The sequence below is a fragment of the Toxotes jaculatrix genome, chromosome 15 (genome assembly GCF_017976425.1).
Source record: "Toxotes jaculatrix isolate fToxJac2 chromosome 15, fToxJac2.pri, whole genome shotgun sequence".
In the NCBI taxonomy this organism is placed as follows: domain Eukaryota; kingdom Metazoa; phylum Chordata; class Actinopteri; family Toxotidae; genus Toxotes; species Toxotes jaculatrix.
The window spans coordinates 4,288,843-4,302,156 of NC_054408.1; the positions used below are offsets into that span (position 1 = coordinate 4,288,843).

Genomic DNA, 13,314 nt, shown 5'->3' on the forward strand with positions numbered 1-13,314 from the left:
GCCCCACAGACTCCGGTCAGATTAGGACAATTAGGAGTGATGGATGCGGTCGATAATATTCCCCCGTCGAGTCTTTCTCCCTCGTGTATAACATGATCCTCGTCTTGATCCTGGAGGCCTTTGTCTTAATAGCCTGACAGTAGTAAATGGGGGTGCAAAGCCACAATGACTCCAGAGTAATTATGGGGGGGTGTATGAGTGAGACAGCAGCTGTTGAATCATACAGCTGCTCAGTCTGAACTTGGATCTGACTGTTGGACGAGGAGGAGCAGAGATCAGACACTCCTTTGGTACATCTTTACATTACTGCTCTTTGCTTACAGGCACACAGAAACCAAGCGTTTGGTTTCGCACGTTTGTCATAACTGAGTTCGCTCAGTTTAAGGATAACGCCGCTCAGACGTTCAGGTCTGCTTTGCTGTGGGTCTGCCTAAAAAAAAGGCTGCCAGTGATTCAAATTGTCCAGTCGAATGTGTTAATTAGCTGCAAAAAAATTGTAAAAATTGTATTTGTAAATAAAGCTAAAACTCCCTGTTTCTCTCCATCCAGGTGCTTCACCCGCTTCAGCAGCGTTTCCTCAATCTCATAAACCAGGAGAACTTCGCCCAGATCAGCCAGGAAGAAGCTGTCAAGCAGGAAATCGTCGCCACGTTAGAGGCGCTGTGCGGCATCGCGGAGGCAACGCAGATCGACAACGTGGCCTCTCTCTTTTCTTTCCTCATGGACTTTTTGTCGAGCTGCATCGGCCTCATGGAGGTAAGAACACGGTGGACATCTCAGAGGGAGGCTCTGATTGGACTGATCTGATCTGACACAAAGCAAAAATAAAGCAACATAACTCAAAAGACGAGCCAACAAAACTCTCTTTACAGTTCATATGAATCTTATAATATCTTTACAGTCTTATTAAATAAAATTACTATGATGGAAGAAGACTTACAACAACCGCCACTGTGTTTACGTTTGCAATGAAACGGTCTGTAAGTAGATCGATGAAATTCAGGCTCAATCTGATTGTGTACTTTTGCTTTTGATGAGCAGGTTTACAGCAACACACCTGAGACAATCAACCTCATCATTGAGGTTTTTGTGGAAGTGGCTCACAAGCAGATCTGCTACCTGGGAGAGGTGAGTGATAACAACATCCCAAGTGTACTTCAGCTGTTACACCTGCAGAAAATATGTGTCAGATCATGGTACTGTACACATCACTGTGTGCACAGGGCTCAGAACATTTTCTCCTCTCCCTGTTCAGACCAAGTCCATGAAGCTGTACGAGGCGTGTCTGACGCTGCTGCAAGTCTACTCCAAAAACAACCAGAGCCGGAAGCGAAGCGACGCCACAGCCGAGGAGGACCAGTACCAGGACCTGCTGCTCATCATGGAGCTGCTCACCAACCTGCTCTCCAAAGAGTTCATCGACTTCAGCGACACAGGTGGGCTGTCTCCATGTTTTCAGTCTTTAAACAACAGTTAAAGGGAGAAATGAGAGTAGAAAACTTTTACTCATAGTTGTTTGTGTCTTGTTTACCTGAATTGTTTTGAAACTGCTGTTTTTTTTTTTTTTTTTAGATGACGTGTTTCGAAACCAAGACCAGGGAACACCAGCCTCCAGTAGGACAGTGTCAGCTGCAGATGTGGTTCTTTACGGTGTCAATATTGTTCTTCCACTCATGTCTCAGGACCTACTCAAGGTAAAACTACAACATGGACAACATTTTTTTTTTTATTGTTTTAACCTGTAACCCAGGTCACACATTTCCTCTGTGTTCTCATTCTGATCCCTCTTTGCTGTTTTCCAGTTCCCTTCTCTGTGTAACCAGTACTACAAGCTCATCACCTTCATCTGTGAGATCTTCCCAGAAAAGATCCCACAGCTGCCTGAAGATCTCTTCAAGAGCCTCATGTTCTCCCTGGAGCTGGGAATGACCTCGTATCCTCCCAATATCTGTGTTGCTTTTGATTTATGGCTGCATGTTGAGCCTCGGTAGTTTTTTGGTTTTGTCTCTACCACAGTTTTAAATGAAAAAAAAATGCTGAAATTTGGCATCAAATTTTTGCCCAAATGCTCATTAAGACAGACTTACTTAACACAAGATGTGTAAAGGTACATTTTTATAGCCCAAATCTCAAAGTGGGGCTACAGCAGAGAAGAGAATCGCATCCTGATGTTTTACGAGATCACTGGTCTCTGGTGCTCAGATTTGTCATACATTGCATCCTGCTTCCATCTGGAGCTGTCAATGTGCCTGGTGCAGCTGCAGAATTTCTCATGCTGGTCGTTAAAAAAAAAAAAAAAAAGCAGATTTTGCTGGTTTCTGCTCCTTAATGTCTGTTCTCAGGATGAGTTCAGAGATCAGCCAGCTGTGTTTGGAGGCTTTGTCTCCTCTGGCTGAACAGTGCGCCAAAAACCAGGAGAAGGACACGCCGCTCTTCATCGCCACCCGTCACTTCCTCAAGGTATATAGCACGCCAAAACAATATATACTCCACACAACACAGATTTAAAAGAGACAGATTTGAACAAATATATCAAAATAACAGAGTAAATGACCGATTCATAAATGACAAAGGAAATAAAGTGCACTGATGTTGTCTTGTCTTGAAGGACCAGTTTGTGTTCACATAACCCCCCTGAAAACTGCAGCATGTCAGTTTCACACTTTGGTTTTTGTACAGATCAAAGAAATGAGTCCCAGCATGGTCATTACTGAGCCTTAGAGGTGCTGATAGGTGGGATTTTGTAACCTGTGGACAGCTAAAGCAACGTTTGCTGGATGTAGATTCATAATTTTGGTCCAGACCAAGAGAGTTACTTCATCTAACTCTCGGCAGGAAAGCAAATAAGTGCATTTGCAAAAATGTGGAACGATCTTTAGAAACCTGGAGCAGCAACAAGTGAAAGATTAGGAGTTACGTGTTGGTGCTTTGTGCTGTTGAGCTATAAAATCCATTTTCTCGCCAAACTAATTTGGATGTACACTTCATTCACGCCCTGTCCTCCACCCTCTGTCTTCAGTTGGTGTTTGACATGCTGGTCCTGCAAAAACACAACACAGAGATGACTGTGGCAGCAGGTGAAGCTCTCTACACACTCGTGTGCCTGCACCAGGTGAGTGACTAACTGATAAAACACATGCTGGAGTCGGGATACTCCAGTGATTTATACTGTTAAGGCTCAAAGAAGAAATATTGAGAATAACCATAAAAAATAATGCATAGATATAATGTCACTACCGAGAGTTTGAGCTTGTAGAAAGAAGAAAAGTGTTCACCGATTAGTTCTTCAGAAACACTGGTCTCCACAAATGTTTGGACGTTAGTTTTCCCACTGGTTGTGTTGTTGCACGTTTTTTTTTTATCTCTAACTTTGCTGCTGTTGTTTAGTTGAAACTGTAAAGTCAACAAAACACAACATGCGAAATGTGTGTGTCCAGGCCTGAGCTGCTCACAGCAGAGAAGCAGAAAAGCTTTGGTAAATGACACCAGGCGCCCTCTAGTGTCTGCACAAACACAACCTGACAGTTCGTTAATTCAGTGATGTGTCTGAGTTTCAGCTGGTAATTATTCACTGGCTGTAAATCACTGTCAGCTTTGAGATGTGTTTGTGTTGATGGCTTTTTCCCCTTTATTTATTTTTTAATTTGCTGCTTTTCATTATTGAAAGATAAAATAAACAATGTTTTTAAGTTTTAGACGATTTTTATCAGAACAAGCAATTTGATGACCTCACACTGGACTTTGGGAAATTTTGACATGTATTTTTTATTTTCTGACACTTTATGTAATACTTTATATAATAATTGAGAAAATAATCAATAGTGAATAATATATAGGAATGATTTGTTGCAGTCCTTCAATTTGATCGTTGCAGTTTTTCGCTGAATCAGTCGAGCTTTTCTTCGTCTGACCCTGATATGACGCTGTCACTCTCCTCTGTCAGGTGGAGTACTCGGAGCTGGTGGAGACTCTTCTCTCCTCTCAAAGAGACGCCGTCATCTACCAGCGGTTGGCCGACGCGTTCAACAAGCTGACGGCCAGCAGCACGCCTCCCACCATGGACCGAAAACAGAAGGTCGCCTTCCTCAAGAGCCTGGAGGAGTTTGTGGCCAACGTTGGCGGCCTGCTCTGCGTGAAATAACCACTGGAAACCGCCTCCGCCTCGATTCATCATTTTGAAAAGCAACGAATCAAAGCCCCCACCCCTGCTTCATCCCTGTGAACTATGGGTAGAAGAGACAGCTCTGAGGACCTCGCTGCCTCTGCACCTTCTGGGGAATCCATCTCATGCCTGAATGTTTTCATCACCTCGGATTTTTTATCTTTTGTTCTCCTCCCCAGCCGTTACCTGCCCATCCCCATCCCGCCCCTGCAGCGTGATTGACAGACTTCATGATGATAATGATGCGGTAACCATGGAGACTGAACTGCAGAGCAGACAGACTCAGTTGGAGGATCCCGCCCTGTTGGGCCCAAGGGACGGAGCGCCGGCCATCAAGACGACAAGTGGCAGAGCAACGGCTGACGTTGACGGGGTTGTTCTCCCCCTCCACCTCCTCATGTGCCTGGAGGCCGCCAGAGCACACGCACACACACACACACAGTCACATTGAGGGTAAACATGAAGTGAAGAAGCTTTTCCCAGGGTGAGGTTTGTTGATGCAGGTATCAGAGGGGCCTTGGCAAGACACACACACACACACACATACATATTAATATGTGGCCCCAATCCTTCCTAGAGTGCCTTTGTTTTGTTGATTGGTGTGTGTGTGTGTGTGTGTGTGTGTGTGTGTGAGTGTGTGTGTGAGTGTGTGTGTGAGTGTGTGTGTGAGTGTGTGAGTGTGAGTGAATCACTTCAGACATCAACTGACAACAAATGTCAACTGTGCCTGCCACTTGCCAAAAAAAAACGCAGCGGATGCGCACACTCACAGACACGCACGAAATGTTGCCATGTCAACAAAGGTATGGCCGACCTGGCTGTCTTTGGACTTGCTGAACCACACAGCACAGGTTTGTTTGTTGGCAATGACAGAAAACCAAAATCGGATTGTTTCACTAATGGAGATGGACGAGGGCCCTGCGAGATCGGATCGGGCCTCTGATGTTTAGCAGATTAATTTCAGTAGTACTTTTTTTCTACAGCAGCCCATCCACCGTATCACTCTTCAGCACACACTGGATTGAAGCGGAGACTGTGGGAGTTGAAGGACAGCAATAACAAACCAAATAAAAAGGAGCAGAGCCACTTGTTGAAGCATTATGTTGGAGACAGATTCCTCCTCGTTCAGAGCACTATCCTGGTTATTGTAGAATGGCTGTTTTGTTAATGAAGTGTAAAAGTGTACATAAACTTATTGTATAAAATGTTCTGGCCTCTGCATTTTCCTTGATGTATGTCGTGTCTGTTTGCATTGTCTTTTATCTTCTTTAGTAATAAATAAAGTTATTGATTATACTTTTTATCGCTCAGTATTAGTCTAGCAGCTGTTCTTTAAGATATAATGATTCTGGATTTTGGAGGTAAAACATTTCTCTCTAGTACAATGAGGAACTGAGTTTCACAGACACATTAGACGCACAAAAGATCTGGATTTGCTCTGTGGATGTGAAACTTAATCTGTGTGTGGAAAGATTCACAAAATACCAAGTTTGATTCAGTATTCTAATGTCGGTGTCACAATTTTTGATTATGTTTTTTCTGCAGCAGAATGGGGTGAGTTACTTTTAGAAAAAACAAATATTTGGCAGAGAAAATCAATTTTAATGCTTTATAAATTAATATTTGCACAGTGGCACACACCAACACAGGAAAAATATCTATTTGTCTACACAGCTGAGATTGTTTAGACTGAAATTAAGATTTAATATTTGACTATTGCATACCTTAAAGTTAGGTAACATCCTGTCACTAATCTAACCTGCAGGGAATTACAACAAAGAGAAACTTGAGATTTGAGAAATACATTGAGAACACATTGAAATCAAGCGTTTTCAGAAATGTAGTTATAATGTTTTGCTGTGCTTGTGCTGAGTTTTATCAAATCTGTACAATCACAAACAGAAAATGTTGGTAATGTTATAGGGGCAAGAAAAAACCTTTTTGAGTAAAATTCTCTCATAAAAATAACAAATACCAAACAGAATCAGGATTCAATAAAGAGTTGTTTTTTTTGTTTTGTTTTTTAATCACAAGTTTATTGTGAAAGTGCGGTTTGTTTCCATTTCACCACAATCCAAGTTTTAAATGTTGCAGATGGAAATAACAATCATTCTTTATGAAATGACAATGATAAAATAATAATAAAATATTTATGTATGTAATAAAATATAGCAAATCACTAAAGCAATAGAACAATATAGCAAACACAACAACAGATGTGGCTACGATCGTTAAAACTAAATACATTTCATATATAGCTCTTTTGTCCCTCTGCAACACCCGTACTGTCTGTAATTACGTCATCACCCCGCGACTTGTAATTTGTCACATGGTCACACAACATCAGCATGTTATTTAGCGGGACTGGGGCCGGTTTCTGATCAGGTGTGTTCACCTTTGTTTCATGTTTGAAACTGTTTGACCTGTTTGTTAATCAGCTGATAAATAATCAATGAAGTTAATCAGCTTCAGTTGCGGTTGATTTACAGTCCAGCGGGAAACGATATTTAGTGTTATCGTGTGATTTTTTTTGCGGGTTTCTTGTTGGTGTTTTTGTTGTGTTGACGCGCGTGTTGTTGTTCTGTTGCTAAAGCAGAGTAAATAAATCAGAGCTGATTTCAACAGACGTTAAAACAGGGTCAGTTTGTCAGATATAAACAGTGGAGGTGGAGGAAGGATTCAGATGAAGTAAAAGTACTAATACAACAAATACAAGTAAAACATCCTGAACTGGAAATATTACATGATTTAAAGTATTTAAACTGAACAATGTTCGAAGTATGAAAAGTAAAAGTACTAAATGCAGAAAGATTCCCCGCTATGTTATTGTCACTCATGCATTGATGTGTAAGCAGCATTTTACTGTTGTAGCAGCTGATTTTAAAACACTCCCATATACAGTTATACGGAAATCTGTTTGTTTGCTTGTTTGCTTGCTTGTTTGTTTGCAATGAAAGGACGTAAATACAACACCTGAAGCAAATTCTATAAATGTTAATTCCATTGTTACTTTTTATGTCATGAATTTAAAAAAAAAACTGGAAAAATAGAAATCAAACAGTGCTTGTACCGTGTGTGAAAGTCTGGGCAGCTTCACGAGTCACTTCTCAGTTTATCAGCTTCACAGAGCTCAAGTTCAGATTCAGCCTAAAGAAACAGTCCTGTGATAAATCCTCCTTCATGAAGGTTGTAAGGTTGCAGTTTGTCCTGAAACTGATTCAGAGGGATGTTGATTCAGTTGGTGCTGTTTAGGATTCTTTGGGGATGAAGATGATACCGATTTCAGGGAGTATAAAAACATCACGTTATCAATAAATCAGTCGCTATTTCATATTGTGCTCAGCTGTGCTGCCTCCTCTGCTTCATGTGCTGCAAACAGTGCTGAGTATTGTAAACAGTGGAGTCAGAGCGCCCTCTGCTGGACATTTAAAGACATGTATACTGATAACAATTTATTGATCAATAAATCAGTCCGGCTCTGATTTCTGTCATTTTTTCCATCCCGTCTATATCAACAATTACAGGCTGAATAAGAGAAACCCCTCTGTGTGTAATACAGTGCAGTTCAACAGCAGCACAAATTTCATCCTCCAAAATGATCATACAGTTAAATCAGCACGTCCTGAAACAAGTTCAGTAAAATCTGAACATTATAACCTTCGTGAAGGAGGATTTATTACGGGACTATTGTAGAAGCTGAAACCCTGAAATGTGTGGCCTTTTTTTCTTAACATAATTAATCAGTTCTTAAAAATTTACACTTTTGAACAGTTTAAATTATAATAAAGCATCACATTTTATAAACTCTTCATGTTTTGTCTGCAAAATCTTAATTGGAACAGCAACTATGGTTCAATTAACAATATGTTGTATTTTATAAATTTTTATTTTAACATGAAATTTACAGATATATATACATACATACATACTGCTCTGAAATAGACCATTCTGCTTAAGGAGTACTTTTACTTGTGGTACTTGAAGTATATTTTGATGATAATACTTCTGTTCTTTTACTTAAGTGAAAGATGTGAGTCCTTCTTCCACCACTGACTCTGATACATCAGGACTGGAGTCCTCAGTTATGAGCTTGGATTCATTAAAACCATCCCCTTTAGCTTGAATGAACCAGTTAAACATATAATCAATAATCAGATTTCTCTTTTCTTTCATTTTCAGGTGTCCTGCTCCATCTTCATCCCTGAGGAGCAGCTGCTCTCCTCCTCCTCCTCGTCCATCAGCCATGAGCGACAGCGACGATGACGACGTTCCTACGCTGTCGGCTCACACTCTGGCCGCCCTGCAGGAGTTTTACAACGAGACCAGGACCGGTCCGGCTCACAGCACGTCTCCATCAGACCAGTTCACTGTGGGGGCGGTGGAGGAGGACTGGGTGAGTTCACTGGATTTAGGAACAGGAGACAGAAAAAGTGACTCTGCATGTGTGTGTCTGTTTTTACAGTTTATTCAGTAGTGATGCAGTAAAAGTGGAGATATGTTGTACTGGTGTAGATCTACAGCTCACGATGCAGTAGAGGCACCTAATTTAGACAGTGTCTTGACATTATTTACATTACAGTAGCTTGACAACAGACTCCACTATAGAGCTTCAGATAACATGTACAGGAGCCTGTTGTGGTCTAATTGATAAATCAACAATCGTTTGTCTTTTATAAAAAAAAAAAAGTAAAATTTTCAGTAATTCCAGCATCTTATTGGTGAAATAGGTGCTGTTTACTCCACAGTGAAAAAGACAAACTGTCCAAAAACCTTATCTGATTTTTTTTTAAGCTTTTGTAGACATTATTTTAACTAAACAATAAAATCCCTCAGAAATGTTTTTAAGGCCTTTTTAATTTTTTTTAAGCCTCTGAACATTTTTCACAATCAGTTTTTGATTTTAAATATTAGTTTTAAACTTTAAAATGTCAGCACAGATCAATGATCCATCATGGCTTAAATGTAAATGTTAATTTTACAGTCTCACTTTTTTATGTCAGCTCAATGTTCACAAACTAATGTTCATAAAGTGTGTGTGTGTGTGTTTCTCTCTCTCCACCAGAGGATGAGTCAGTTCTGGTACAGTGATGAAACAGCTGCTCAGTTAGTTGAAGAGGTCGTACGTGAAGCTGGAGAGGGAGGCAGGTAAAACCACACACACAGACACATTCTTTTTTCACTGTCCTCGTGAGGACACTCATTGACATAATAATATTCCCCAAACCTTAACCTCAAACGTCAAAATATCCTCACAATGATAGTTTCTAAACAAAATTTATCAACACAGTCACAGAAGGACACACACTTTGCATATCCTTCACTATCAAATGGAAAAAAAAAACAATGGAAACACATTTGTGTATCAGAACTTTATTTCCTTTCCCATCAATCATCTTTCGAACCCCTCAGATTCATCCGGTGATCCTCTGAAGGGGCGCAACCCCTAAGTTGGGAACAACTGGGCTAAACTAGCTTAACTGTATGTGAAGTATTAAAACTAGCTCCACCTCGAGCAGCTACAACAGTAAAATGCTGCTTTCACACTGATGCATCAGTGTTAAACATTCAAATAATGTTGCAGAGACAAAACAAGAACTTTTACTTTGATACGTGAAACTTTGCTGCCAGTACTTGTGTACTTTTACTTAAGCAGAATATTTAATGCAGGATTTGTACATAAGTAACAGATCTGTGTACTTCCTCCACCGGTGGTTTTAAGTGTTGCAATGTTTGTGTTCACTCTCAGGATAGCGTGTGTGAGTGCGCCCAGTGTGTACCAGAAGCTAAAGCAGGGTGCGGTGGATGGTTCAGACCGGGTGTCTGCTGTCGTGCTGGAGTACGACCGACGCTTCGCCACCTACGGAGATGACTTCATCTTCTACGACTACAACGAGCCGCTGTCTCTTCCGGCCGACGTGGCTCCTCAGAGCTTCGACATCGTCCTGGCCGATCCGCCCTACCTGTCCGAGGAGTGTCTGAGCAAAGTGGCCAAAACCATCAAGCACCTGAGTAAAGGCAAAGTGCTGCTGTGCACAGGTGAGAGGAGGACGAGGAGGAGGAGGAGGGGCTCTGGTGTTGGCTCATAACCTTCAGTCTGTGCTTCTCATGTATTATCATTATTTTATAGTCACTGAGATAAGCATGTGTTTTTCTGAGAGGGAAATCCCTGACAGCCTTCAAACAACCCACACAGTCGTTCAGTAACATTTACTGGAGTTTTGAATGTATTTCCAGAACTCTGAAAGACTCATCTGTCCATCTGGACATAAATATTCCATCTGCTGCATCATAAAATGAAGACTTCTCATCTGTTTCCAAAGCTGAAACTAGGGCTACAACTGAGGATTGTTTTTATCATCAGTTAATCTCCCATTTTATTTCTTTTGATAAACTTAACCAGTTGCTGATTAGTTTTCTGTCACTTGATTAATCGACTGGTTGTTGGAGTAAGGAGGTGTGTTAATAAGGAGTAAGGACATGTGTTAAGTTTAGCTACTGTGAATGTTTTATTACTGTTTATTCTCGATTAAGAAATAAAGTTGCAGTTTGGGAATTGGATTCAAAATCAAATTATAAACAAGTTTCTAAGATTATTGAGGGTCTCATAAAAAATGGATGGTTGTGACTGACGGCTGAATTAGAGAAATGGTTCATATCATGAGAGAAGAACAACAAGACAAAGTGCTGAGATATAAAATAACTTTGTAACTCAAACTACTTATCCGTTTCTCTTTCTTTGGTGTGCTTGTACAATGTTTAATGAACAAACCCTTTCTGCTGAGTTAGACACGTACCAGGTCTCCACTGGTGCTGGGGATCGGCACCGGTCCGTGGGTCAATTGCTACCGGGCTGCACCAAAAGAATACATAACTTACATTATTTATGTTTTATTTATTATCTGATTCTGAACGACATCTTGATGCATGTCAAGATGCTTGCCTCGGTCACATGTCTTACCTACATTACCTACGTGAAAATATTGTCTGACATTAAACCGGTCTGTGGCGCAAAAAAGGTTGGGGACCGCTGTTATAAATTATTCTTTTTTTTTTTTTTTTTTTTTAATTAGTTATAAAGGCAAAATGGGGAGAATTAGTGAAACATTAGCTGTAATTCTAATGACATTTTTTTTTGTATTAAGAAAAATGGGACGATCTCGGGGTAGCTGTCTGACATACTGTCTATTTTTTATCTCCAGTTTTCCAGTTCTACACAGTGTATTTAAACTAATATCACTCATGTTACATCTGAATTTCAGTGTAAAAAGTGAAGAACGACGGCTTATTTCCTGTTTTCTGAGCAGCTTTTTTTTTAACGTCAGATTCTTGTGTCCCGTTTGTTGTGCAGGAGCCATCATGGAGAATCTGGCCAAGGAGCTTCTGGATGTAAAAATGTGCAGCTTCCTGCCGAAGCACAACAGAAACTTGTCCAATGAGTTCCGCTGTTTTGTCAACTATCCGTCTCGCCTGCTGTCCAGCTGAGGAGCCGAACCCCTGTCCGATCAACATTCTGACTGTTCAGTCTGATGGACGGAGGACATTGTAGACATTTAAATCCATGGTTAATACTGAACGGCTACAAATGGACTTGGGACAGTTCGTTTATTGAATATAAATTATTTGATAACCTGCTGTTCGTGAACTGTAAGCTGGTCAGACATTTTATGAATCAATTAAAGGAGAACTCCACCAATTTAACATGTCACTTTTGGATTGTTTTGTGTGGAGTACTGCCTTTTAAAAACATCGGTATCCAACAGCCTTGTGTGAATTATGAGTTGTGAGCTAATGGAAGTCAAAGGAGATGTAGAGTGTGCGACCAAGGAAGTGAGGAAAGGAAAAACCCCTGAAACCTTAACGTGAGTCTCCTCACCCCTTCAGAGACTAAACTAGGGGTGGTTAATCGGTCCTGTTTCATTACGATTACTGAGGTCTCAAAACACCATAAATGTATTGCACCTTTTTTTTTTTACTCATTTTAGATGTAGTCTTTCACTCTGGTTAATTTTGTCATCACCTCGTGGAGAGGACGTTGATTTGGTGGAGTGAGGCTTCAGGCGGCTGTCTTTAGCCCACGCAGCCTCCTCTGGATGGAAGCGCGACATGTGAGCCCTCATCCATCCATCCATCCATTTTCTATACCGCTTGATCTATCAGGCTCGCGGGGGAGCTGGAGCCTATCCCAGCTGACTACGGCCGAGAGGCGGGGTACACCCTGGACTGGTCGCCAGTCAGTCGCAGGGCCGACACGCAGATAACTAACACAGATAACTACACACGCACGCACACACTCACCTAGGGACAATGTAAAGTAGCCAGTTAACCTAATGTGCATGTTTTTGGGATTGTGGGAGGAAGCCGGAGAACCTGGAAAAAACCCACGCAGGCACAGGGAGAACATGCAAACTCCGCACAGAAGAGCTCAGGCCGGTGTTCGAACCTGGAGCCCTCATGTTGCTAGTATTGCCACAGTCAGGGGCGCTGGGGTTGAAATTCATCCCAGGAGCTTGGTTTGGAGAGGCCTTACCTAAAGTAAGGTACATATGCTCACACATACTATGCATACTCAAACACTATGTTTATTTAAAAATTAAAACTACTGTGTGTGTGTGTGTGTGTGTGTGTGTGTGTGTGTGTGTGTGTGTGTGTGTGTGTGTGGAGAACAGAGGCAAAATTCTGTTCAATTTCTGCTTCATTTGGTAGCATGAAAACATGGAAAAGTGTGTGTTGCTTGTATGTGGTTTTGCTCAAATAAAAGCAATTAAGTTTGTGTGTGTGTCTGTGGCTTCTTTCTTAATTTACCCTGCTCTCTTTCTTGTTTTATTTTGACAGCTTGATGACTGACTGAGCGGCAGTAGAAACAGGGATCAGCTCAAATTGGGAGGGGCCGTTCGTATCCCCCCTTGAGAGGTAAAATATTAGTTTCACCCAGTCCAGCGGTGTGGAATCATCCCAGTCTAACATTAGGTTCATAGACTGTATAAAACATGGACATAGCACCAGTGACGTCACCCATTGGTTTCGGGGAGTCGGTTTTGTGACCAAACCATGGGCACTTGAGCTGCACCATCTTGGATTTTAGTGGGAGTGTACTTTCCATATTTGGCGGAGAGGTGGTTACTCTACGGGTCAGCCGGCCGAGAACCCGTCCA

General features: G+C 41.3%; 2 protein-coding genes across 2 annotated transcripts in view; both read left to right on the plus strand.

The window, feature by feature from the left end:
* xpo4 (exportin 4) overlaps window positions 1-5,442 on the plus strand; it is a 46,607-nt gene extending 41,165 nt beyond the window's left edge. The window contains exons 17-24 of the mRNA XM_041057776.1: window positions 550-756; window positions 1,042-1,128; window positions 1,256-1,436; window positions 1,573-1,694; window positions 1,803-1,933; window positions 2,343-2,460; window positions 3,020-3,112; window positions 3,944-5,442. Coding sequence (XP_040913710.1) covers window positions 550-756; window positions 1,042-1,128; window positions 1,256-1,436; window positions 1,573-1,694; window positions 1,803-1,933; window positions 2,343-2,460; window positions 3,020-3,112; window positions 3,944-4,141 — 1,137 coding nt within the window. The 3' untranslated portion in view covers window positions 4,142-5,442. The remainder of the gene's footprint in view (window positions 1-549; window positions 757-1,041; window positions 1,129-1,255; window positions 1,437-1,572; window positions 1,695-1,802; window positions 1,934-2,342; window positions 2,461-3,019; window positions 3,113-3,943) is intronic.
* A 1,041-nt stretch (window positions 5,443-6,483) lies between these two features.
* eef1akmt1 (EEF1A lysine methyltransferase 1) lies at window positions 6,484-12,725 on the plus strand. The gene is made up of 5 exons (XM_041056397.1): window positions 6,484-6,547; window positions 8,342-8,555; window positions 9,225-9,307; window positions 9,909-10,198; window positions 11,511-12,725. The coding sequence occupies exons 2-5, from the start codon at window positions 8,406-8,408 to the stop codon at window positions 11,642-11,644; spliced, it is 657 nt and encodes a 218-aa protein (XP_040912331.1). The 5' UTR covers window positions 6,484-6,547; window positions 8,342-8,405; the 3' UTR covers window positions 11,645-12,725.
* Window positions 12,726-13,314: the final 589 nt, after the last annotated feature.

Excerpts from the sequence above, each read along its gene's own strand:
- eef1akmt1 (XM_041056397.1), top strand. The coding sequence starts at position 8,406 with ATGAGCGACAGCGACGATGACGACGTTCCTACGCTGTCGGCTCACACT. Across the intron at positions 8,556-9,224 it reads GGGCGGTGGAGGAGGACTGG|AGGATGAGTCAGTTCTGGTA; the intron begins GTGAGTTCACTG and ends TCTCTCCACCAG. Across the intron at positions 10,199-11,510 it reads CAAAGTGCTGCTGTGCACAG|GAGCCATCATGGAGAATCTG; the intron begins GTGAGAGGAGGA and ends TTTGTTGTGCAG.